At 41.4% G+C, this 24,664-nt stretch overlaps 1 protein-coding gene across 1 annotated transcript in view; it reads right to left on the minus strand.

The window, feature by feature from the left end:
• The window catches only part of ZCCHC14 (zinc finger CCHC-type containing 14), a 55,021-nt gene extending 30,693 nt beyond the window's left edge, over positions 1-24,328 (minus strand). The window contains exons 1-2 of the mRNA XM_082320235.1: positions 23,707-24,328; positions 10,068-10,191 (exon numbers count right to left, since the gene is read on the minus strand). Of these exons, the coding sequence (XP_082176361.1) occupies positions 10,068-10,191; positions 23,707-24,270 (688 nt within the window). The 5' untranslated portion in view covers positions 24,271-24,328. The remainder of the gene's footprint in view (positions 1-10,067; positions 10,192-23,706) is intronic.
• Positions 24,329-24,664: the final 336 nt, after the last annotated feature.

Here is a 24,664-nt window from a genome sequence, read left to right on the forward strand (position 1 = left end):
TTACAATGAACCCAGTGTCAATAGCACCATTTTCGTTTGGTTATTAGCAAAAGGTGATAGAAGTTAGTGAAGGCACATATAATTTAAGAAATAATATCTAACTATTTGAGCGAAACAAAGAGGAGGAACTTGCTTTTGTCTACAAAGAGTGTCCAAAGAGCCCTTCTGACCACCAGTTAGAAAAATCCCAAACATTTTGACATAAACCTGAGTTTTCTCTCAGAACGCTATACAAACATTAAGCCAGCCCTGATGGGAAGCAAGAACCACCCTCTCTTCATGGATACGTAAACAAGACTCTACAGTCAATCACAAGCAAAGCCATGTCTACCACACAAGAGTCAGTCGCTCTTGCACAGAGATCCCCAAAGGACACAAGGCACCAATTCCTTCCAAGTTTGAATCTGCAGTTTAAAAAAAAAAACCAAACACACCCACTGTCTTCTGACCTGTGAATCAAGGCTGGCATCAGGCGGTAGGCAAAGTGCAGGAGAACACTGTTTAAAAAACACAACCAATTTCCTCCCCTCTAACTGCACATGTCCTGCAGCTGGACTCAGGAGTTACCATTTGCAAAAGGTCTCTCTCACTAGCGCAAGTATTATTACGTTCGTGGTTTCTTCTTTGCAGTCCATCTGTTCCCTTGTGCCAGATACTGAATGTGAGAAATCACGATCACTTCCATGGAAATAAAGTGTTGTCATTTACTAAATGAGGTCACTTCCAGATTAGAAAGAAGGGAAGCAGAGTAAAAACAAAACAAAAAAATGTTTGCTGTAGTAGTAGGGGAAACAAAGAAAATTGCTGGCAAAGTAAACAACTTTTTTGGTGACATGTTCTCATCCTTCTTCTCCACCCACTTCCCCATTTTCAAACCAGACCAATACGTCATGTCAGTGCTCAGGACTAAGGATAACGCATCTCCTCCTGTGACTTACTGCCCTGCTTGAAACTGGAATTTCTTGTTTCCAATCCCAATATCACCAATTTCTCCAATGTTATCTCAAGTCCTACAGTGTCTGGTATCTTTTCCCTACTGTAGTCTGATTCTTTCAAAAATTGCCAGCCTCCCATGTCTGCAGAGAAAAGCCCCAATGTGAGAATCCTAATGCTGACATCAAAAGTCAAGCAAGAAACCCAAGATTTACCTTAAGTTCTCATGAATTTTCAGATCTGGACCCAAAAATCTGTGAGGGATGACAACACTTCTAACTTGTGTATGCAACTACCTGTAAAAACTCCAGCTATCTATTGAGAAAATTCTTGTACTTGAAGCCTGTTGCCCTCAGGGAGCCACCTTTTGGAGAAAAGAATTAATCTAAATGTAAAGGTATAGGAAAACAAAAACTGTGCTTTGGAAAATGAGGGATTTAACAATAAACTGATAAGGGAAAGGAAAGAACATCTACCAGCTAACAACTAACCAGCTATAAAAGCTTCTTAAGCATGCCATACACAAGAAAACTGCCATTTAGTCATTAGTACACTTGTGACAGTATGTGGAAAAAAATGGGCAAGGACATTATGGTTTTCTAGGAATACATGTGAATCACTCCTATTTTCTTCTTTAAAGTGGTATTTTTTTGTCCAATTTACTTTAGGGAAAATGTAAGCCTAGATAGGATAAGCAAGCCATTTATTTTAAATTCTTGCATCCCTCTGTTTAACATGGCAGTGAAACGGGTTATTTCAAAACAGACATTTCCAGATGTTAACGGGTGTTAAGTTCTAAAGAGATGCAATGAACAGCTGAGCATTTCTGAACATCTCAGACGTCCCTTACTCAGTCTTCGAGCAGCAGACACAGAAATGTCCAGTCCTAGGGAGCTATTTGCCATCAGGCTGCAGCAGGAATTGCCAGGAGGCAAGGATCAGCCAGTAATGTTTACTGTTGGTTTTTTTCCTTGCAGTCCTGCATGACATGTTTTCTATCCTTCAATAAATTTTTAAATTTCAAATTTCCTCTCCCCCCACCCCCTGCCTTTATAAAGGATTTTCAGTAGAAAGGCAGGTTTAAGCATTAGTTCCGCCAAGATGCACACCAGATAAAGTTTTCACAACTCATTTTATTCTGACTCTGCCATATTTGTTTCAGAAGATGCACTGCATTAAGCCATTACCTAAAGATCTGAGGAAAAACTCGTTTTGCTCATTTAACACAATTTTAAGTAAAAGCTCAAGTTGCTTATGTTGTTTCCATTACTGGCAGAAGGTCATGCTATTGCTTCCATAGCTGTTGAGGTAATGGCTATTAATTTCATCTGCATTAACATCTAATGTGCCACAGCAGGCACTTCCAGAACTTCATAGACATGAACTGGCAATACAACAGAGTCCTTCTAGAAATGTGCATGCTTCAGTGTTGCCTCCTGTGCTTCTGAAAGCCATGGAAAAAGGCAAATAGTATTAAATATGAATTCATCATCTCACATTAGACATTGACAACTACATTGTCATTGTCTAAGATCAGGAATCTGAGGAATGCATTACAGCAAGGTAAACTCCTTGGCACGGCTGAATTTACCAGCATACTATTCTTATATTTTTCTTTTTCAGAGTGGCTTGCTTCTAATTCATTATTAGCAGAAGTATCATCCAACTGCCACTAAAACCAAATTGAACAGGCTTCAGAGTACTCAAAATGAAGCGCTTCATTGTCCAACCTTACTTTAACAGAAAGCTGGTCATTTTCTAATGTTTAGTAAGAAAATTATATTGCCCAGTACACAAATTCAGAAGTCTTTATATAACATAAGAATAAATAAAAGCAAGATTAATTAGTAACGAGCAAAATGAAGCCTCTTTCCTGTGGAGCTATGCTGTATGTCTCTTCTGCAGAGACTCCAGCCCCATATCCCCTACGACAGACCTACAACAATACTGCTTTCCATATCTACCACACCTACCTTAAATTCTTCCAGATTTTCCACATATTCCCCTAACTTACGCACAGAACTAGCGACCTTCCTTCCCTAGGCACACTTCCCATGGCAAGACGCCTGCCTCTCTCGCACACCCATTTACCTCTGCAGGATGCCCGTTCAGTCTTGCATGCCTACAGTGATGTGCACAGGACTTTTAGAGCTGCCAACCGGGCAACAAGCAGCACATGTTGCCTCTAGTCCAGAAAAAAAACAAACACAATGAGTGGCTGGGCAGACAAAACAGGATAAAGGCTGAACTGTTCTTACCTCTCCCTCTTGATGGAAGCATGAATGAGTCTCTTCTATCCACACATTACTGTAAATAAACACTACAAATACCTCTGTCAAATTTGAACTAATTTAATCAACAGGCTCAACAGTTAATAAGGTAGGGACTGACAGAGCTGCCCAAGCAGAGTGATTCCATCACCTTTAGTGAGGAAAGACAAGCAAGAAGCCCAAACAAGACTAAAGAAAAAGAACCACTCAGCAGATTCGAGGTAACACCCCAGATTCAAGGTAACACCCTTCATATATGCTTGATATAAGCATCATTTTAGGTGACTATGTGAACGAGGCATACACAATTAAAACTGCTCATAGGAAATGTTATACGAAGTCAATCAAGAGCCATGGGTAAATATATACAGCATGACTTTCCACTGAAGCCAACTCACTGCAGCTCTTGGCCAAGGGGTAAACCTTTTAGTCTTCATGTGAAGAGCCTGTAAACAACAAAGGGCTGCCCTCATGAAGGAATCTAGGCCATGAATTACAAACTTCAGTAAAAAGCACCTTTAAGTATTTGCACAAAAAGGTTATGACAATTAATGCATGAGTAGGCAGATCAGAAGCCTACTTTTCATTCAGTTAGAAGAGTCCCCATGCTACTCTCACCTCCTCTCCCGTTCTATCTTGGCATAGCAATGCCAGATCTCTCCTGACAAGTCTTGTTATGCAGAAAAGATGGTAACAAGGATGACAAAGAAATACTGACTCCAACCTCTAGAGAGTACAAAAGTTAACTTTTTAACAATTAACCACATAAACTTGCCAGAGTCCAAGTGCAGCTGCGGGTGTGGAACTCTACTCCCAGCTCTTGTCACAGCCCGAGGGTGAGCTACTGACCCTGGCCTCTGGCTTGGGGACATCAAATGGGCTTCTATGCCTGCCTACGTAAGCATGGAGTACAACTGCACGATCAGTAAAAACTTGAGATGAAATGCAATGCTTTTGAATTCTTTTTAAAACTAGCTTAAAACACCCTCCTGAGTATTGTCTTTATTGCAAAATTAAACCTCCAACCTTAACTGAACTCCAACTCCAGAAGACCAAGCTGCATGGTTTATGCAGCATACAGGCTTCAAGAAATTTCTTAATATACAATAATCTTCTAGCACAGGGGAAAATATGCAACATCAAAACATTTTTTTGAAGTACACTAATCCTTGGAGTTGATTGCTAGAATTAACTCTAAATACTTGAAACTCATAAAACAACTAGTATATTAGAGACAGTAAGTCAGGAATGCAATGCCTTGTGTGTGATCTAACAACCTACATCGCTGAAGTTTAGAAGTGGAGTTCTACTTCAGAGAGAAAATGAACGAAGACATACACAAACAGCTGAAAAATTATATACAGTTGGCAGAGGGAGATTTTTCCTGAAGGATTATCATAGCCTAAATATTTCTTTAAGCCCTACCCTAACAGTAGTTGACCCAATATTGTTGGAGATGATGTATTTACTTAAAAATAGAATAATCCAGCTACACAACTGATGCAGAACAAGGCACTATGCAGTCTCGACCCTGAACCAAAAGGATTTCAGAGCTTTTTCTCCCCCTGTATTTTCTCCCTGCCTTCAATAGGCTGAACAACTGGTGTCAAACATTTCAGGAGGAGAAGACTGTTGATTGCCATTAACCAAGAGCTCCTGCAGCCTAGTTTCTTGTGGAAAAAGGATGAGTCAAGGAAGTGGGAGACAAAAAAGGGTGCAAGACCATACAAATACATTTTGTCAAGGAAAATAAACTGGGTAGGAAAAATAGTGGTTAGAAGTTCTGGATCGCTTACCCCACACGCTTCTGCTCACTATTGTAATGAAACAATTTAGGTACCCAAGCTTGCTGCAGACAACAAGCAGCTTAACCTACCTGCAACTCATATCCTACCCGAGGTCAACAGGATTACTGCAAACAAGGATATATTTTACATCCTAATATTAACCCAAAATTAAATCAATACATTACTGCCACGGATTTTCTCTAAAGTTTGTTTTTCCTCATGTCCACAGACTGCAGCTCCTTTTGTCCAGTAAGTCATGTGCTATTCTATATATTTATTCTAGCCTGGGACACTGTTGAGGCTTTGCAGGATCCTGTACGTGGACTAACAGCATACCTTCAATTAAGCACGAAGTTCTACTGTGCTCAGCAGGAGTACTAAATGGAGCACAGATTGTAGAATAAAGCCTACTGCACTCATTTTACATCCAAAAGCTTTACTCCTCTCTGTCCACAGAAAGCAGTTTGTGCCTATCATTAGATGCATGTGTTGCAAGAATTGTGATTCAGCTTCACTATATAAGGATCATATTTCAACAGTTGCTTCATTTGAAATCAGACTGGCTTGGAGACAATTTTGAGGTTTTGTGTGGCAACAGCGGAAAGGCAAGATAAATATACAGGAAACACAAGAATAGGGGAATTTTTGTCACTTCGCAGAAAATGAGTCTTGTTCAGTCGAGGAAACCATCTTCCAGACGGCTTTATGGAGGAAAACCGTGGTAAGTGCCACCTGCAAAGCCTCAAAGCAATAATGAACGTCTTATAAATCCCGACACAGAACTTCCACTGCAGAAAATTTAAAAGAGAGGCTGTGACAAATCAAAATTTTACTCAGTGTTAGGAGAAATTACAGTATGAAGACTGCACAGTCTTTGTACGGTAATGTTTTGCAACTTACATTGCCTTTATTATAAAGATTCTTTTGTTCTGCACTTCAACATCTGGTCTAATGTACTTTATTCCACTGTGCTTTTGGAAAATATGCTGTGGTCACTGACCATGTTTAACACATTGCTAAAATATGTCACATGTACAGAGTAGTACTTGCTTACAGTGCTATCCACCTAATGGCCAAATCGTTCTGCTTGGAACCTTACAGTAAGAGTAATTAATAACATCTCTGGTGGACAGGAACTTCCTGTCGCTTTTTTTAAAAAAAAATACAAAATAAGCTGAATTTTTCATTCAGCTTTGATAACCATAGCTACTCCCCTTTGGGAATTGCCACACAAGGTCAGAACAACTCCACATCCATAGACCTGTTACGAATTAGCTCTGTGAATGGGACTTCCCGGAGGTCAGAGAGCTCCTCCTGGACTTTGGCATAAAAACTGAATTTCCCTTAGCACAGGATTGCCTGCAAAACAAAAGTTGCTAATCAATGTACTATTTTTAACCAGTGACCTTCTTTAACCACCTGGGCCACTTGCTACTGGAAAAAGGTTCTGAGGTGGCTCCCCAGAAAACATGGGGTAAAATCCTAAATTTAAGACAACCAGCCTCAGTGCCTTTATCAGAATCCCTCCAAGCTAAGTTTGCTGACTTTGTTAGCATTCTGCTGGGAAACACAAACCTGCTTATAGAAGGGACCATCGCTACACAGCTGCACTGTTGCTAAAGTACGTGCCTATCAGGCAAGCATCTGCAAGCATGAAATGTCATCTTGGAAACTGGAATCAATATTTCTGACACTGACACTGCAGCTATATTTGCACTGGTTCGATTCTTGTAGTATTGCAGAAAAAAGCCTAGGGCAACACAAGGAAGAAAGCATGGCACTCAGCTCACACAGTATGCAAAAAATGCCCAGCCTTCATTTGATTTGATTTTGTTCAGATCAGTGTTAAAACCATAGTTAAAACCTGACTACAATCTAGAAACAGTGGGAAAAGAGACAGAAAGGTCTAGCAACGCATCCCTCCTGGAATTTCAATTACATGTAACATAAGAATCTATCTGTAGTTGCCTCTGTTCTCCTTGACCAGTGAGAACTGTCAATACCTTAAAACTTGTAAATAAGTCTGCAGCTTACAAGCACAACCACCATAGCCAGTCCCTGAGAACAGGGAAAGTTTCCACTTCCTGAAGCTACCTCCAGTTAAAGTAACTTCCACATCTGTGAAAACAGGTTTGAGCAATCCTAAATCATCAAAAAATATGAGTAAAAAGCACAATTTATACTGCGTGTTACAGCTATTAGACTTCAGAAGAGGTCCACATCCTCCTATGTCAATGCCATATTTTTGCTCAACTTGCATAGGCTGAATCTTTGAACTTTATTTTACAAAAGAAAAGTCCAGATAAAGCACAGACAGCTGACAGGCTTATGTCAACAGGTACGGGATCTTCCTAGTGTCACAGCCCTTTACGTTGCAGAAACGTCCACCTGGTTTACCCTGCTTCAGCACTGATACATGCAGAAGGGAGAAGGGGCTTTAGCTAAGACTGAAGGACCAGCATAGAAAAATTGGTGAATTTTGCTAACTATTGATAGGCACGTCAAAATATTGATTTGCCCCCAGCTGGTCATCACTCCCTGCAACTTGGGTATTACAGCACGGGTCCAGTACCCCAATGCCTGCCAGTGTTCCCACAGTTAGCTGGGCCTCCAAGATAAAAGGAAAGGTTTACGGGCTTCTCGGACTGACACTCATTTTATAAATTCATTTCCCAAGGCAGCAATATTCTGTGCAGATAGGATGGGGAAATTATTCAGATGTATGTGACAAGTCTCTACATGAAGCATGTATGAACATTTCCAGCTAACCACTTAATGCAAACACAAGTGCATACAGACTTCCACCACAGTTTGTTAGAGTATTCAGCAATATACTCCGCTCTCCTCCTCTCTCTCCCATGTAGAAACTTGAAATATTTTATGCTAAAAGCTAGTTTCAAAGTGTGGATTAGGGAAAATACAGCCACTGATAGCTTTCAGGTCCAAGCCTACCACAAACCCATTCACTGTTCAACTACATACAGAGTATGTTATATTACTGACATTTCTACAAATCAGGATTAAAACCATTCGCTGGATTAATACAAACTGTCTCTAATCCAACTAAACATAATGAATACTGCACCTTTCGTGAGCTTTCTCATTTTAATTCTGTTTCAGCTACAGCCTTTTTAACTGAGACATTTCCAGCTCCAGTACTTTGCCAAGAGAGGAATGACGAACTTAGGCAGCTCACTATTTCTGACCACAAGTGAGAAGAAATCCTCTCCTCTCAAGCTGTCTGAAACAAGACTCACTAGAAAATATCAACACAAGAATTACACAACTGGTCAAGAAACATGTCCATCCCATACTCATGACCGAATTTCATGCGCTCTAGGTTAAAACGTTAGCAGGTCCTGCTAAATTAAGATGTGTCTGTCTGCTATGAGAATTAGAAGCCTGTAAGCGAGCAATGATGGCTCCAGGCTGGCAAATAACCTTCAGCTGTACTACAACCTCCAGAGGCAGAACTCCCTACCAGACAGATCATCATATATCAAGGAGAACTCAACACAATCTTTGCTGCTGGTGAACCAGAAAACAGAGTATCAGTTCAAAAGAAAACTATATTTGTTCCACAACTCCTTTACCATCTACCACTAAGGCAATCTATAAATTAAAAAGCTACATTCTCTGAAAACTAAGTACATATTCTATAAGAGAAAAACAGATCAGAGGAAAACCTAATTAATTTTCACAGCGTACCATGACTAATCTTGGCATATATGGTACTGGAATAGCAATCACTGAGTACAAATGAAAACAGTGTTGAACCCTGTCCTATTTTTAATCAGATGAAAGCCACAAACCTAGCCATGTTTCTGCTTAGTGTTGCATTTTCTTCTACCCTGATAGCTTTTACAGCTGGAGAAATAGCTACTTACAGCACTATTCTGCTGTAAAAAATTATTGCTACTTACAGCTACTGGGATTATAGTTGAGTATGTCACAGAAAAGGAGGTCTGGTGGAGGCAAGCTAAGAACATTTCCTTGGGACCTTTAACCCTCTTCAATCTGTATCAGTTCCTCCAAGTGAAGATGTGCTTTGAAATTCTTGATCACCATTTACATGGTATTAAACTATATTTCCAAGGTTATGTAGCAAGCCAGCGGCAGAGAAGGAAACAGAACTCTGAAGACCAGTTCCAAATGAAAAAATAATTTATACGGTCCACGACAATACTTTTAATGACATTTGAAGGCAATATACTCGTGCTGCTAATGTGAGGGTAGATTTCACCTGCATTAGGTCTGCCATACAGAGCTATTTTTGTTAACACCACAAAGAGTTCACAAAAGCTGTTCTACACAAATAGCAGCTCACAGTTCAAAGACTTTCCTCACTTAACAGTGCTTTTTGTATGCATTAAACAAAAATACTGTTAGTCACATTTTAACCTAGACATTTTAATATTTGTAATCACAGCCTGGAGTGTGGAAATGGAATGCATACGTATTAACTCAAATTTGCTAAGCCCGGTTTGTAGCCAGGTCAGCATGCAATATAGCGTTACAAAAATAAGACTTATTTTGTAACAACATTCAGGGCGCACACGTGTGCTGTGAAAGGTGCAAGCTCTCTCTCTCTCTCTCCTGTCTTCCACTCCTCTTCCCTCAGTTTCTCACTTACTCGTTCTTGGGAACCAAGAGAAAGGTGGAAGTGGAAGCCTAACTGCTGTTTTAAATGCCTTCTCTTCTCCCCAGTAAAGCAACACTCAACACCATATGCTTCATCCAAGAAATAACCTGCTACTATAAGGATGAGAGGTGGAGTGTCAGAGATATTCACTCTTTGAGAGTGTAATATTTCATGAGAACTAAGCTGGTATTTCAACTCATAAGGAACTTTCTTGCTTATTTCCAACAGCAAGAGTAAGCATGCTTGTCTCTCGCTGACCATTTTTCACTGATACGCTTCCTACAAAACCCCTTCTATGACTTCCTTTGCTCAACCCAACCCAGAAGCCAAGACACAAAATTCCAGCCTCCGATCACAGCTAAAATAACGCTAATCACCATCAAGAGACATGAGTTTGTTCCCCCATTGGAAGTACGCATGCGGAAAAGGACACACCTTTGGAGTGTTTCCCCGAAGGCCTCTTGGGTAATGACTCCTCAATGGAATGTGTTGATGTATGTAGTACATTTTCCAAACTGTTACTGACGCTGTTGATGGGGGTCTCGGACCTTGGAGTGACCTGGAAAAAAAAAAAAACACAAAAACCCAGTAAAATAAACTGAGGGAATGCGCAAACATCACACCTTCCTCCGGAGCGAGCAGAACCACTTTGAAGGCAGTTCGGAAATGGTTGCTTCTTTTAAAACCATGGGGTGTTACTACTGATATTCCACAAGTAACAGCTCGGGGAAGTTGTTTTAGTCAGCAGCTATTCACAAATCTAGATTATCTTGGCTAATCTATAAAGCTACTTAAAAGTATAATTCTTTTTTAAACAATAGTCACACAGCAGTCAATTGCAGAGCTGTTGCAAGACCCTTAACCTCTCCACACTGCAGTTCTTAACTTTTCAACAAGAAAACTAGGGGAAACGGGCTCTTGGAAAATGTAATTTTTATGTCACCTGTCTACACAGATGCAGACTCAAGGCATTTCAAAGTATTTCCACACAGATTACAAGGAATGAATTCCAATTTAGCGACAAACTGATTTTCTTGTCTTTGCCATTTAAAAGCCTGCTATCATGATCATATTTCAATGAAAAAATGCACACTAAAAATGCCCAAGCAGAAGGCTGCATCATCAAAACAGACTTCATGGCCTAATACATAGCTTCTAAACGGCATTTAGCATAAGAAAACATATTTTCACCATTACTTAAAACTACAGAAACAAGCTTAAGTCATTAGAAAAAGCAGGCTTGAACACTGCCCACTTCAGCTGCTGTCCACAAGAGCAGTCACAATTATGGAGCTACACATAAAAACATCTATTACTTGCAGTATAACATTCACTGCCTGCCTCATAAGCAAGGCAATTACTCTCTTGTTTTCTAGGTAATGAGAAGCAGAAGTGGATGAACAGTTACATTAGCAGTACAGAACACAAGGGTTTAAGTAGCTTACTGAGGAAAGCGTGCGTTAAAGAGGTAGTTAAGACTAACAAAAGCACTCGTACTAACGCATTACTTGAATTTCAATTGCCACATTTTGAATCAACGTGAAGTCCGGGTATGGAGAGTTGTAATTAGAATTTAACGTGGATTTTAGCCTTTCACAAATCACGGGAGAAAATGTGCATCTCGACATGACAAAAGAAGCTATCCTTTATTCATGGTAACTAATACCAGCGACTACAGGTCCCTGTGAGAGAAAAGGCTCACTCAGATCCTGATTACTTGAGACGGTGCCATGAGTTAGGGCAATTTATGCTTAAAGCAATACTTCGCTCACCCTACCGTTAGCCTTACATATTGACATCAGTTGGAACACACAATGCAAGTCAGAACCAGCACATCCCTACCTCTATACAATTACCTATTGTAAGCTCCATTTTAAGACTGATGTTTACATGTTTATATGCAGTTTAAGGCAGCAGCACAAGTGAAAGACTTGGTATACTTGACATCCGTAGAAAAAGCTTATATGTGCAAAGAAATCAACCCAGAAAGACAGATGGGTGTCAGAAGAAAGCAGGATTACAAGCACCTGCTTTCCTTTTCAGCACTGTTAGTCTACTTTTTGATCAAAAATAAAGTTTACTTGTATGCTTCTTCAGTCTACTTTTTGATCAAAAATAAAGTCTACTTGTATGTTTCTTCAGCACAGCTTTCCACCAATAACAAAAACTTCCCATCAAGCTTTCACATTAGAAAGTCATTAAACTTTCAGCTTGGGGGAAGGGTGGGGAATAGTTTAAATCTCCTTGCCAAAGTCAGTCTTTACCAAAGCTTATCTCCCACCGTCTCTCTCCTGGAGCTCATTAAACTCTCCCTCCAGTGGACTGCTGCTGAGAAGAAGTTCCAGCGGACTGAGCAATGATACCACCATCCTCCTGGCAACGGGAGACTGCAGAAGAGCAACCGAGTAACAGAGCAAGCTAGAAAATGAGAGTCAGGCGAGACTATGTTATCCTAAATAACCAGGTTCCAAATATTCAGAACAATCAGCAAATATAAACACTTGAGAGTATCTGAAACCCTAAGAACAGAGCCACACGGTTTCAGAAAATTCTCTAAACAAGCAGTTTGTTACAATATATTGCCTCCTATCTTGTATTCCCTTCTCTCCACCATCCTCACAATAAGCATTGCGTGCAGTTTAAAATTTGCGTTTTGTTTATACATAACCTCCAAATCTTTCCATAAAGATCTAATTTTTATATACTTGGTAAAGATTAATTTAGCCCATATGTCTTGACTGACTGAGCTCATATACTATCTGATTCAGTCGCACATCAAAGCAAAGCAGTTTCAAATTGGCCTAGAAAAATCACAAAGCTCTGATTAGTTCCAAATGGAGCGCTTTGTTAGCAAGCTGAATGGTGTTATAACCAGTGAATCTGACTGCTTAAAGCTTTCATTCCAAATTTTAAATAATTTTTTCCACTGACTTAAACATACCAACACTGCAAAGGTTTGGATTTGTTTAGGAAAAGTAAAATAATGAAAAATGTTTTGCAAATCAAAGTTTGATTTCCAAAATAGTAACAGCCTTTTTTTTTTTTTTAATTTGAGGCCAAGCAAAACACAGAGGAACAATAACCCATCAGCTATGAACTGCAGAAGATACAGTCCTGGGAGAGCTGGGAGAAACACTGGCAAAAGCTTAACAGTAGATGCCCAGGAAGGACTTGTCCAAATTCAACTGGAGAAACTCAATGTCAGGTAAATTCTGGGAGGAACGTTCACCGTATCTGAACACTACTGCAATCCCTTGTTTGGGCTCAGCACGCACAACTACTAAGTAGTCACTAGATTCTGCATAAAGAACACAGCCTTCCAGTGAGAGCAAGATTCTGAAAAGTGGTAAGCAAATTGCTTCGACCTTTTAGGATCTGTAGCACCTCTAAAGAAAGCCAAGATGCCATTAAAGAATAAGCATCTGCTGTTCAAGAACTGTTGAAGGCTTGTTTTCTAAAGCAGTAACAGTCCACGGTAAAGGTGGATAAGCTGGCATCACGGAAACCAGAAATGTTCAGGCTGTGTATCATAACAAACCACAGGACTGACATTTTATAAATGCAGAAAAAAAATCATGAATCATTCAAGGTCTCAGAGGGCACAGCATCAGACATTTGAACAGAAGGCTTTGGATTTTTCAACTTAAATTATTTGAGAACATCAGCAGAAACAGTCCATGAAGACTAATCAAATACAACAGCAACCCCAGAGAGTTAAAGCAATAGAAATATTCTTCACTATACCTAATCTTTTCCTTAGCACAGCATTTTGTAGAGGGCCAGGGAGAAGGAAAGCCTTTTGCTGCACCTATCCATAGTTTCATTAGATTATTCATAAATTCTTTTTAACATCAGAGTGGCCTGGAGGCTTATTCAATGACTCTAGAACATGCACCGCTCAAATGGGTGCAGAAGAGATTCTTAAAACTATTTTTACTCAACTCTAATGTTGCGTCTGCTCCCTCCATAGCAAAGCATCTGGCTCACAGATGAACTTCTGATTTTCCAGATTAAAACCTAGTTTGTCACTTGAATTTCAAATTAAAGTCGTAGCCATAACTGAAAATAACAAAGAAAAGTCAACATTACCTAATGACTAACTGAGGCGCAGCCAATTCTTCTGTGCCTCGTTCTCCACAGTAATAAAGACAGTTTCAAAACTGGTATCAGCTACTGAAAAGCGCACCCTTCCCAACGAGGGCTAGGCAGAGGGATCACAGAATGCCACCCTGAGGCCCTCCACCCCCAGCAGTTAACCAGGAAGAGAAACAACTCCTTTGACAAACATCTCAAGGTATCAGAAGTCATTGCTAGAAGTTTAGCCATTAGCACATTTTTCCCTTTTCGCCTGCCAGCAAACAATAACTTTTTTTTCAGCAGAGCACAGTGATTTTCTTCTCAGCATCAGAGATGTACTAACAGGCATTGATCTTCTCGGGACAGCAGAAGAAGTTCTAGAAAGCTCTCCAAACCCCTTGATCCATCAAAAAGCACATAGAAAAAAAAATCATGCAACAAAATCACCAGGAGCAGCTACTTCCATAGGTGGTGTTTCTCCTTCAACCACTGCTACCTGAAGGGGCTCTGCCACTATGCAAGACAGTGGAAGGCAAGATGGAAAATGGTAAATCTGCGAAGCCAGATTCAGTAACGGTTAGCTTTGCTCCCCAGGGACAATGCCTGACATTTAATATAGCAAAGTCTTTCATAAAAATAACAGGACTGATAGAAGTCAAACTTAATGTGGTAAGAATTTTACCAAAACAGCAATTATATGTTCCTTTTAAAAATAACGAAACAGAACACAGAAAATACATGGTTTAATAGCAAAGTATTTGCTGACTTAGTCTGAAGTGGAGCCAACACTAACAAATCAACATAGCTTACTACCTAAAGTGTAGCATGACTTATAATTTAAGGAAACAATGATACAGGATCTGAGGGAATAAAATACTGATTTCTATACCTAGTTAGGTATGAAATTTAGGTCATGCATTACACAGGAAAAGTGAACAAAACATAAAAGCAATGAGTCAGTCGAGCGAGATACTGGGGCTGCAGCTAAAAGCCACAGGAACACATTCTCCCATTGATCACGCAGGAAAACTTTTCCACATAGTGTTCAGTTTTCCAAAAGTGGCCAATGATCTGCTGGGAAAGTCCCGCAGATAAGTGCTTCTGCCAATACTTGCTTTGGAAGTCACCATTAAAAAAGGTTTTTCATAATCATAAGCTGACCTCCACGTTTGAGGCTAATGCAGATAACGTGTGAGAGTGAATGCAGGAATCAGAGTACTGAAGCCTGGGCGGAAAAAAACCCAGTCAACTCCATTCACTCCTGCCAGTTTCATATTAGTGAGTATTAACAGCAGCTTATTTTGAGGTTAACACCAAGGTCTTTAACACAGTGCAATCCTGTTTGCAAAAATGCTCCAGCAGAAGCTTGATGGCAAGGATACAGCCCTTACATGCTTAGGCAGATAAGCTGCTATTTCCCAACACAGGGACGTAACTCAGGTTCCCAAATAATTTGAAAAAAAAGCATTGCTAAAACTCAGATGTCAGTCCACCGCTGCATGAGATTGTTCAGTAGGCTAAGGCTGAGCCAGAAGCAAGAGCAAGGACCTGGAATTCAAAATCTACTGAGACTACAAAACCAGGAGGAGCAGGACTGAGCAAACATCTTCCTCCTAGTAGCAACAAGCCCTTAGTCTGCCCAGCTGCTTGTGAAACCATAGCCTCAGGCACCAGTTCTGCATTTACTTACATATGCAAATACCTGACTGTTCTCCCACTAGAAGAAAATTAAAAACTACTCCTTTTGAAGATTTGGGCTCTTCCACAAGGATGTTTAAGGAACACTCACGAACGCACCCAACTTTTCACATACCTACTGAAGTCCTCACCACTGCTCCACACTTAAATTTACACGTGTTTAGTTCTTTGTTGGACTGGGACATGAATGCAATTGAAAGTGTTTGGTTTGTGCTAGAAATTCATGCAGTTCCAACAGCCAGGGTCTACAAAAAAAAAGGTGTAAGCACCAGGTGCAGTCAAGTCAGGGGCATCCATGTCTCTCAACAGCTACAAAAGGTCCCACACCTATTCTCATAGGAAGTTGGTAAAAAGGTATCCATCTTTAAACACAAAGGGTGAAGAGGCAATTTACAGTGAAATGGGATAATAGATCAGATGCTTTTGTCCTGCGAGACTATTACTGGAATGAAATGAGGCATGCAGTACTTAAATGCTATGGGACAAGCACACCTGCTACAAGGCTCCATTATAAATTAAGTAGAGCAGATGGACCAAAAAAAGTCCGGGTTGTATTTTATAGACTAAGTAATTTCCACTAAAAATCCTTTGCTTAAAGAATTGTAAATACTTTGTTAATACTAGGAACATAAATCTACCAGAGCAACCGGACTTTAATTACATTGCCCTGTGTGTTTGCCATTCAAGACAGTCAAAAGAAGCATTCGGGAACACCCGGCAGCTCTAGCTTGTGCAAAGATGTGCATTCACCCCATAAGCCAAACAAGCGTAGCTGCGCTCTGCAAAGAAGTTTCAGAATTCTTTAATATTAGCTAATGCAATGTTTTCTGCCACCACTACACAGCCTCCAACAGTTAACCATATAAGCTTGCCAAGCAGGCAGAATATGTGGGATTTCCCGCTGAAAAGATACACTGAGTTAAAGTTTGAACTCTAAAGGGAAAAACTCTCTATAAAAGGCAACAGGAAAAAACCCCAAGTATTAATACAAATAAGCTACAAAACAACAGCCTGTTTCATCTACCTGATCGTCCATGATTTACTGTAGCTTACTGGACAGGCTGCAACGGCAACCAGTTCGCTCACACTGTGCTAGTTCGAGGCACTGTAAAGCTAGACTTCTGGCACATCAGGCATATTTCAAAAGAGACAGATGACAAGATATTTTTCTTTCAAAACAAAACAGAAATCAAATTTGAATTTTACAAACCAATCATTACAAACACCTCAAAATCAACACAGATAAATGCTTATAACCAGACCCTGAAAGAGAGAGTGCTGCTCCCTACCCCAGCACTGATGTACAAGTACGTCCCTGTTTCTTCACCTGAACGCTACCAAAAGCTAAAAGCGTAGCCACCAGAAGGGAAGATTACCTTAAACTTCCCAAGAGAATTCAAAGTGTAGCATGGTCCTATCTGCCTTTAGCCCTTAATGATATCTGCCTTTAAAATGTTAATATTATGTTGACTTTAGAGCTACCGTACTTATGTTGCTAGCATATGGGTGGAAAATTGCCCCCACGGGGCCAGTACATACATTTGGGAGGTAAAAGGATAGTCAAAGAAGCAATTCTAAAATCTGCTGAATCCAGGCAATGATACCATAAGCCCTTCCCTGGTAGGACGGATTCCTGCCACTCCAGTCTCTTCTGCAACAATTCACAGATTAAGAAGGTTGGCAGAAGTTATCTGACAAGTCACAAATTCACAGAATTGTATTTCTCCCTCCTTCCCTTCCTCAATATCCACTTAAGTAATGGCTTGAGTGGAATAAAACTACTTATGGTGGAAAAAAGACGACACTGGAAAAGAACTCATAATATGCATGAAAAATGTTCACTTTCACTATTTATCATCATGACTTGGCAGGTCTTTAAAATTAAGATCTTACTCTTAAGTAATTGATCTTATTATTTCTGGATCACTTCAGCTATTTACAAAAATCCTGAAACCCTATACTAGCCAGAACGCCTGTTAAAAAGTTTATCCCTTCCAATGCTTATTATTGGATAATCATACCAATGGGACCAAAGGAAAAATTCTATTTTAGCACGAGGCAAGAGCAAGGAATTTTGATGTTTGCTCGTTACAAAACCCATGCAAAAAAATACCAACATATCAACATCTCTTTGCTAGATTTAATACCCATTTCAAATCTAAATAGGGAACAACTTCAATTCAACTTGCTTCGATTCTTTTGCCAAAGCGTAAAGTCAAATTCTACTTTCAGCGTGACAATGGTTCTCATTTCTACAGTCAAATTAGACCTAGCATTTCTATAATAAGATTCTGGGTATTCACAGAAACTCTTATCTATATTCTTGGGGATAACATTCCTATATTTGCCTTTTTTTTTAGGAGAAAAAGCACTCAAGAGCAAGTAGTAAAATGGACACGGCAGTGTTTTAATATAGAAGATGACTTATACATTTAGAAGATGTATATAGAATATACACGTCCCTTTACCAGAGCACACTTAAGAGAAAAGCATCACAGGTACCGCAGCACTGAGAAGTCCATAGATGAATCGGAGCTCTACCCTGCTAGAAAGAGGCAGTGCTGTATCTAATATCCAGCTGAAAGGTGACAGGATCTCAGTTTTAGCAATTCAAACATTAAAAAAAGCTAAACCAAATGGTTAAATACTCCCAAACAAGGATGCTGTTCAGTACCTTTGAAGTTAGACACTGGAATGCTTGTTAGGTGTGGTTAACTACTGCTGGCTCTGCTTTTCCAAGCAGGATCTGCATACAGCTTGTACACTGATTCAATTAAAACAGTTTGAAGTCTGGTACAGTTCAAAATGTCCAACACCTTACAATAGGCATTTTTATTCCAGAAGAGATGAGGCCTAACTCCGTGTTGCTTAACTGACAACTAAAAGTTACGAGGTAATTGGGGGGGGGGGGGGGGGTAAATTTAAAAAGTGAAGTCAAATGCACTCTTAAAACAAAAACTTCATTCAGCCTGCACAAAAAATGGGAAACCAGTTCACGTAAAAACCATCATTATTAGCTCAACACAGATTTTTTGGCTGCTCCGTCCCTGATGTTTGGATGTACAGTCCATTTCCCAAGCAAACTAATTTAGGTTCTTCAATTCAAATTCATCACGTAACAGTATGATTAGGCAAAGTGAATTTGGTGGTAATTAATACTGTTACTACATGAGACCGTTGTCTTCCAAGGATTCCTTTATATGTTAAGCTCATTTCTGAAAATATTGCAGGTTTGAGACTGAACCATTTTATCAGAATCACAAAAACTTTCAAACAAGAATATCAGTAAGAAATGAGCCAGAACTGGAAGCCTCACATTTCTTAACTGGAACAGCAAGAGGTGTGCGTAAACTGTGTAGCCTCAAGTACCCAGAATACTAAAAGGGCACGCAAAGACTGGCACGTGTCACCAGCTGGAAGCTACAAGACCTGCCCCTACAGCTCCCAAGGTTAGTTTCATGTGTTTTTGAAAATGAGATCATTCCTGAGATAGCAACTACTGATATCAGTGAGTAAACATCTCTAATCCTAGCTAGCAACTGCTATTAACATGGTGATCTACTAAAGCTATGAAACACCTTCAGTGGGTTAGGAGGCTTTCGGGTTAGGGGTTTCGTGATTTATTCTATCCCTACAACGCTAGCATAAAAGCCATAAAGGCAGCCGACACAGATCACTTAATAGCTAGATTGCTTGCTCTGTGAGGACTTAAGGACTCGGTTTGAACCCAACAAGTAATAGTTTTTTCCAACTCATCCTTCCACATATGAAAAAAACCTCTGAATATTTCCAGAGATGGTGTATGTAGCTTCAACCACCTGTAGCAAACAGTACAGAAAGGTGAAGGTACTTGAACTGGACCCCTAGGAACACCAGCTCTACACAGCTCCCAATACATAGTCTTTAGTTATTTCTAAGTTTTAGATGAGCCTATGGAATTAGCACGGGTGAAAAATAGCATCTTATGCTATAAACTTGAAATAGCCATTGGTGCAGTATTTGGAAGCTGACTAGGCAAGAGCCCTTTTTCCCATTCACAAGATATCAGCCTGAAACAGCCACATAACTACAGTGTCACTGACTTATTTCCTTTCAGCTGCAAACAAACTGTAGTCACACCTGCTATTTATGACCCTGGTTCTGCAGCTGAAGCCACAACCAGATCACTGCACCAACTGCACTGAAGAGCTCTTGTCAGTCAGCTAGCAGAGCAGGCCCTAAGTAGCCAAAGCAGCATCTTATTTCCCTGTTTTTACAGAATTATCTCAATGAGTAGATGAAACAACTCCAAGAAATACAAGGTGACAGATTCATGAATAACTTCTCCTCTAGTTCTGGAAGTTACGTCCCCAGTGTTACTAACACATGTAGACTTCTTGAGAGAAAAAGTTAGCCCATGCAGAGATTCGTATTATTATGAATATGAATACATATGAGTGCCCGTATCCAAGTAGGTCCCCGTATGTCATTATCTACAAAACACAAAGACAGCATCACTACAGCCTCAAAGCAACCAAGAACAAATAAAAACATTAAGTTTTCACCTATAGCTAAAAAAAGATGCTTGTTCTCACAAGTCGTACACAGTAGAAGTCTGAATGGGTGGTTCAAGATGTTGGGAGACAGTTTTGAGACATTTCTCCCTCCTCTGCGGGTCACAAATTCAGCAGCGGCAATTTGCCTATCAACACCCCCGGATTTGTACATGCACAGCAGGAGACATTTGGCTCCTGGTTTTCACGTGCCCTGGTGCTCCCAGCTCCACCTCGCTCTATGAAGAGAGCAGTAGTTTGCAGCCCTAAGCACTACGCATCAGCACAGAAATGAGCCTTCGGATGCTAGGCTCCAAGTGCTGGCCAGCAAACCATTCTACCTCCTTTGTGGCAAAGGTATAAAAGACAGCTCAATAGGCATCTTGAGGCACAAAACCAGCCTGAAAACTCAGTTGCATCATTTCCAGTTAAAAATAAGCCCATTACGGTTAATCCCAGGACCAAAAGTTTTTAAAGACCCGATTCTTTAGATATATGCCTGGGCTTCATTTGAAGACAACCTGCACTGTTTAAATTTTTAAAAACTATACAACCACACCTACAAGCAAGAAGTGTGAAGACTCCACAGCTCAAGTCCTGCAAGCGTTGGCGTCATTCAAAACCAGAAGAAAATACAGGACAAGACAAGGGGCAGAAATGATCATCTTTACAGAGACTAAAGCTATAGCCTGCTGCAGAGGGGGCAGCGTTCTCCCTACTCAGGGCAAGGAAACTTAACGTTCATTTTGTACTATCAAGTAGAAACCATGAATCTAATAATTACTGACCTACTTAAAGCCAGCCATAGCCACCTTTTCCTGTAAAGTTAAGATTCATATAATCCAAGAATAATCTCAAAAAGCACAAATTAAAGCAAAAATATATGGGCAGCTGTTTTGAGCCTCCTTGTAGTCAGCAGTTGCAGCAGATAGTAAAAGACAACAGCAGTGGTTTGCATCACTAATGAACTTTAAATGTGTTCACCTATCCCAAAGCAACTTGAAGAATCATGAAATGTTTACAGTAATTTTGTATCGCCTGTTCAGTCTCTTCACCGTTACACACAATTTATTTTTGAGAGATTTCGCTGTAAGATGTGAAAGAGGTAGGAGATGGAAAGAGGACTGCAAGCTCCAATCCTCTGGAAAAAAGCTGTAGCTAGTATCAAGTTGGGTCATATTTTAATAGGACTGACTAAGCAGAAGCAGCACATTTCCATTTGTTTCTGCAAAGAGAACAAAGAGCACTGTTCAACTTCCTCTGTTGCATCTCCCTGAATAAAGAAGTTAAGTGTAAATGATCAGGAATTGTAACGGACCCCTAGTTATACAGAAAAACAGGTAGTCACACAAGTGTTAGTCCCTATTCCCACACTCAGGACAAGGGAAACGCTGAAGGATAACTAGCCCTGTTCACAAAGAGCTCCCTATTTGCATGCCATTACACATCCACTCCATTCCAGCTTCCAAAAGTTTCTCAGGACCTCAAACGGCGACCACTTCTCCAGCTCATTTTCTAAGGATGAGCTCAAAGAGGTTTGCGCCTGAGAATTTAGGAGCAGCATTCATACAATTTAACACACAGCGTTGACTTAGTACCAGCTTAGCGTAGCTCAAGCTGTAGTAAAGCAACAAGAGTGATGAGAAAGTGCTGGCTCTGGGGAAGAAATTCTCCTCCAGTTCTGGAGGGGACAAAGAGTGCAGGACTCTTGGCAGGCAGCAGCCCAGCGCAGCTCACTTTCTCTTGACATCTGCATTGGTTTTTTTCTAGGTGATGTTACAACACAAGTATTGTCACAACATAACTTGGTAACATCACAAGATCTAAGTCCACAGCGCTGGAATTTATTTGTGCATATTTAAACGGGGCTGAATGGAGAAAGACATTGTTTTTTCCACTTGCTTCATCCAACTCCTGTTTTAAGCCAACTGCTTACTCTAAAAGTAGCAAAATTACCCAGCTATCAACATCAAAAAAATTTAACAATCTTAAAAAAGGAGATCTGCATCTGTTCAAACAAAATGCATATTCCAGAGACTGTGAAAGCAAAGTCACCTTTGTTTCCTCTCAACTATTCTGTACTTAGCGACCAGTATTCTTCAACATCAATTTCTTAAAAAAAAAAATATGTATTTTTAAAGAGACAACCCTTCAATGAGTCCAGAGGAAAAAAAAAAAAACAAACGATAATCAAATGACTGTCCTGTATGCCTTACTGCTGGCACAAAAAATGGTAGGATGGATTCTCCGTCCATCTTAGATTGACATAAATAGTGCAGGAGTTTTTCAGCTACATAAATCGTGCACTGTTTGTGAAGCTTTGAAAGCATACTCTAAAAAATCCTCCTGCCTGCGTAATTTTATCTTTTTTTGCTCATCTTATTTTGGGAAAACTTGTATATGATTTACAGTCTTTCCTTTCCAACCTAGGGTCCATGCATCTTTTGAATAAGGGAAGTTGCAAGTAGTTAAGTATCTGAAAGGAAGCTTTTTCTGGTTTTAATTATACCCTTCTACATGCTGTGTGAAATACTCTTTCCATCTATATTTTATTCACGTAGAGGTTTAAACTCAATAAAGAGGCATTCCTACACCCTGTTCTTTCCCCTTAAAACAAAATGTCAGGAACAAGCACTGTTTAAAGACATAGGAAGGGAAGATTAAGAGAAATATGAAGTTTACTAATACCTAAATTTTACAATTAAAGCAGCAGTATTCAAAGAAACACGAAATAGGAAGGGAATTTGTATTCAGGGGAAGACCAAGCATACGTTCTGTCTCAGTCTGAAATTCAGGGCTCAACTTCATGGAATCTGTACTGAGCCCTCAGAAGCAGCTTTATTTAGGATACTACTCCAATAAAGGGATTTTCGTAGCCTTTAGGTATACACCGTCTTTCCCAATAGAAGGGTAACATAAATTTGCTGACTGAGTCCTACATCCTCAAAATCTACAGCCTGTTAACTGATCACATGCACCCACTTAGCTGGTACTTACTTTGAACTTTAAAGCAGGTTAAATTCAGTCAAGAATACAGTTTGACTCCCTAGTTTGCAGCAGGCTAAGAGCACTTAAGCAGTCAGTAACATACCTAATTACTAAGAGCACATCTTAAAATGTTACTGTCTAGCTTCATTGCTGGCAATTGAATGAACAAACAGCAAGTTAATGACGGTGAACCACTGACACCAGGATCAATACCTGAGAGATTCAGGGTGACCGGCAGCCACAACGTTTCTTTAAGTTTAGTATCAGAAACTCAAAATGTTTGCCATCACATTCGTCTAAACAAAACCCAGACTCACCAAGATGCCTTTGCCACTGGACAGCTACTCCCAAAGCTGATCCTCCTTTCCAGCTTCTTCCAGGGAAACTTTTAAATAGATGCTTGTTCCCGAATCTAGGGATATTACATGTTTGTTTCCCCTACCAAATCACTGGTCTTCCATGCAACTGGCAGGACTGTCCCCTCAGCAGATTTACTGCCAGAAGCAATCAGTTAAGGTCTATACTGCTGCCTGTTGATCAGCTGGTGAACCCCTTCTCATTTAAGTGTCACAAGCCCATAAAAACTCCATGCATCCCCTCTTTTTGCCCTCAGTTGACCACCCCCATCATCAACCGAGCAGGTGATCTCTGCCAGTCTCTTAGGCTGCCATTTACCACTAGAATGCCCGTACTAAAAGAAAGGTTTAAAATCAGAGGTGAAGACACAGGCCAGTGCCCTGCAGCAGTGCCATTATGGTGTGCAAAAGCAGGATACCCACCTTATGGCAGCCAGGATAGGTTGCCATGGTGTTGAGGGTAGAGGTGCTGGGATTCTTGCTGGTGCTGGCCATGATATTCTGGATCTGGGTGAGCTCTTGCCTCAGCACCTGTTTCTGGTGGAAGCTGAAAGCAGGGTGGTTGGATGCCATCGTGAAGAGCAACAGGAACTCATCCCCGGTGCGGCCCTCGTTGAGTTGTAGCCCATAGTTGTTGATGACCGAATCGATGTGGGTGAGGGTACGGAAGAGGACCCCGGCCGCCTCTCGGTGGGCAGAGCCGAGCAGGGCGAGGGAGACCAAAAGTTTGCTGCGTACCACCTCGTCCGTCAGGTTGGTGAGGCTCCCCAGGTCGGCGGGGTTGTTGGCCTTGATTTCGGAGTCGCGCAGGGAGTGGTAGTCCTTGCGGGCCAGGTCCTCCAGGCAGGCGCCCAGGAAGCGCAGCTCCAGCGGGATGCAGAGGTCCAGGAGGCCGCAGAGGAACTCCACACGCTGCGGGGAGGGCAGCTCGGAGAACCAGCGGTACACGCCGTCCCGCTGCAGCCGCGGGCACCGCTTCTCCACCATGGTGCTTCGCCTACCCCCGGCCCGGAGGGAGCACACCCTGCTGGGGGCGGCGGCGGCGAGGGCGGGCGGCAGCGCCCCGAGGGGGGCCCGCAAGGCCGGCGCCCCGACACCCCCCGGGCGGCCCCCTCCGCGCTCCCGCCCCCCCGGCAAACCCGCCCCCCGGGGGGCGAGGGGGCCCGGCGGCGAGGAGCGCGGGGGGCAGCCCCCGGCGGCGGGCAGGGCCGGGCCGGGCCCCCCCGAGGGTGGCCGCCGGCGGCGCCGGGGGAGCAGGCCCGAGCGCTGAGGCGCGGCCTGGCCGCGGGGTCCCCGCGCGGCAGGGCCCGGCGGCCCCGAGCAGGCCTCTGCGCTCCCGCGTCCTCCCTCACGGGGCGGCTCCTTCTCTCAGCCGGCCGCC

Source organism: Platalea leucorodia (assembly GCF_965183815.1).
Source record: "Platalea leucorodia genome assembly, chromosome: 8".
Classification (NCBI taxonomy): domain Eukaryota; kingdom Metazoa; phylum Chordata; class Aves; order Pelecaniformes; family Threskiornithidae; genus Platalea; species Platalea leucorodia.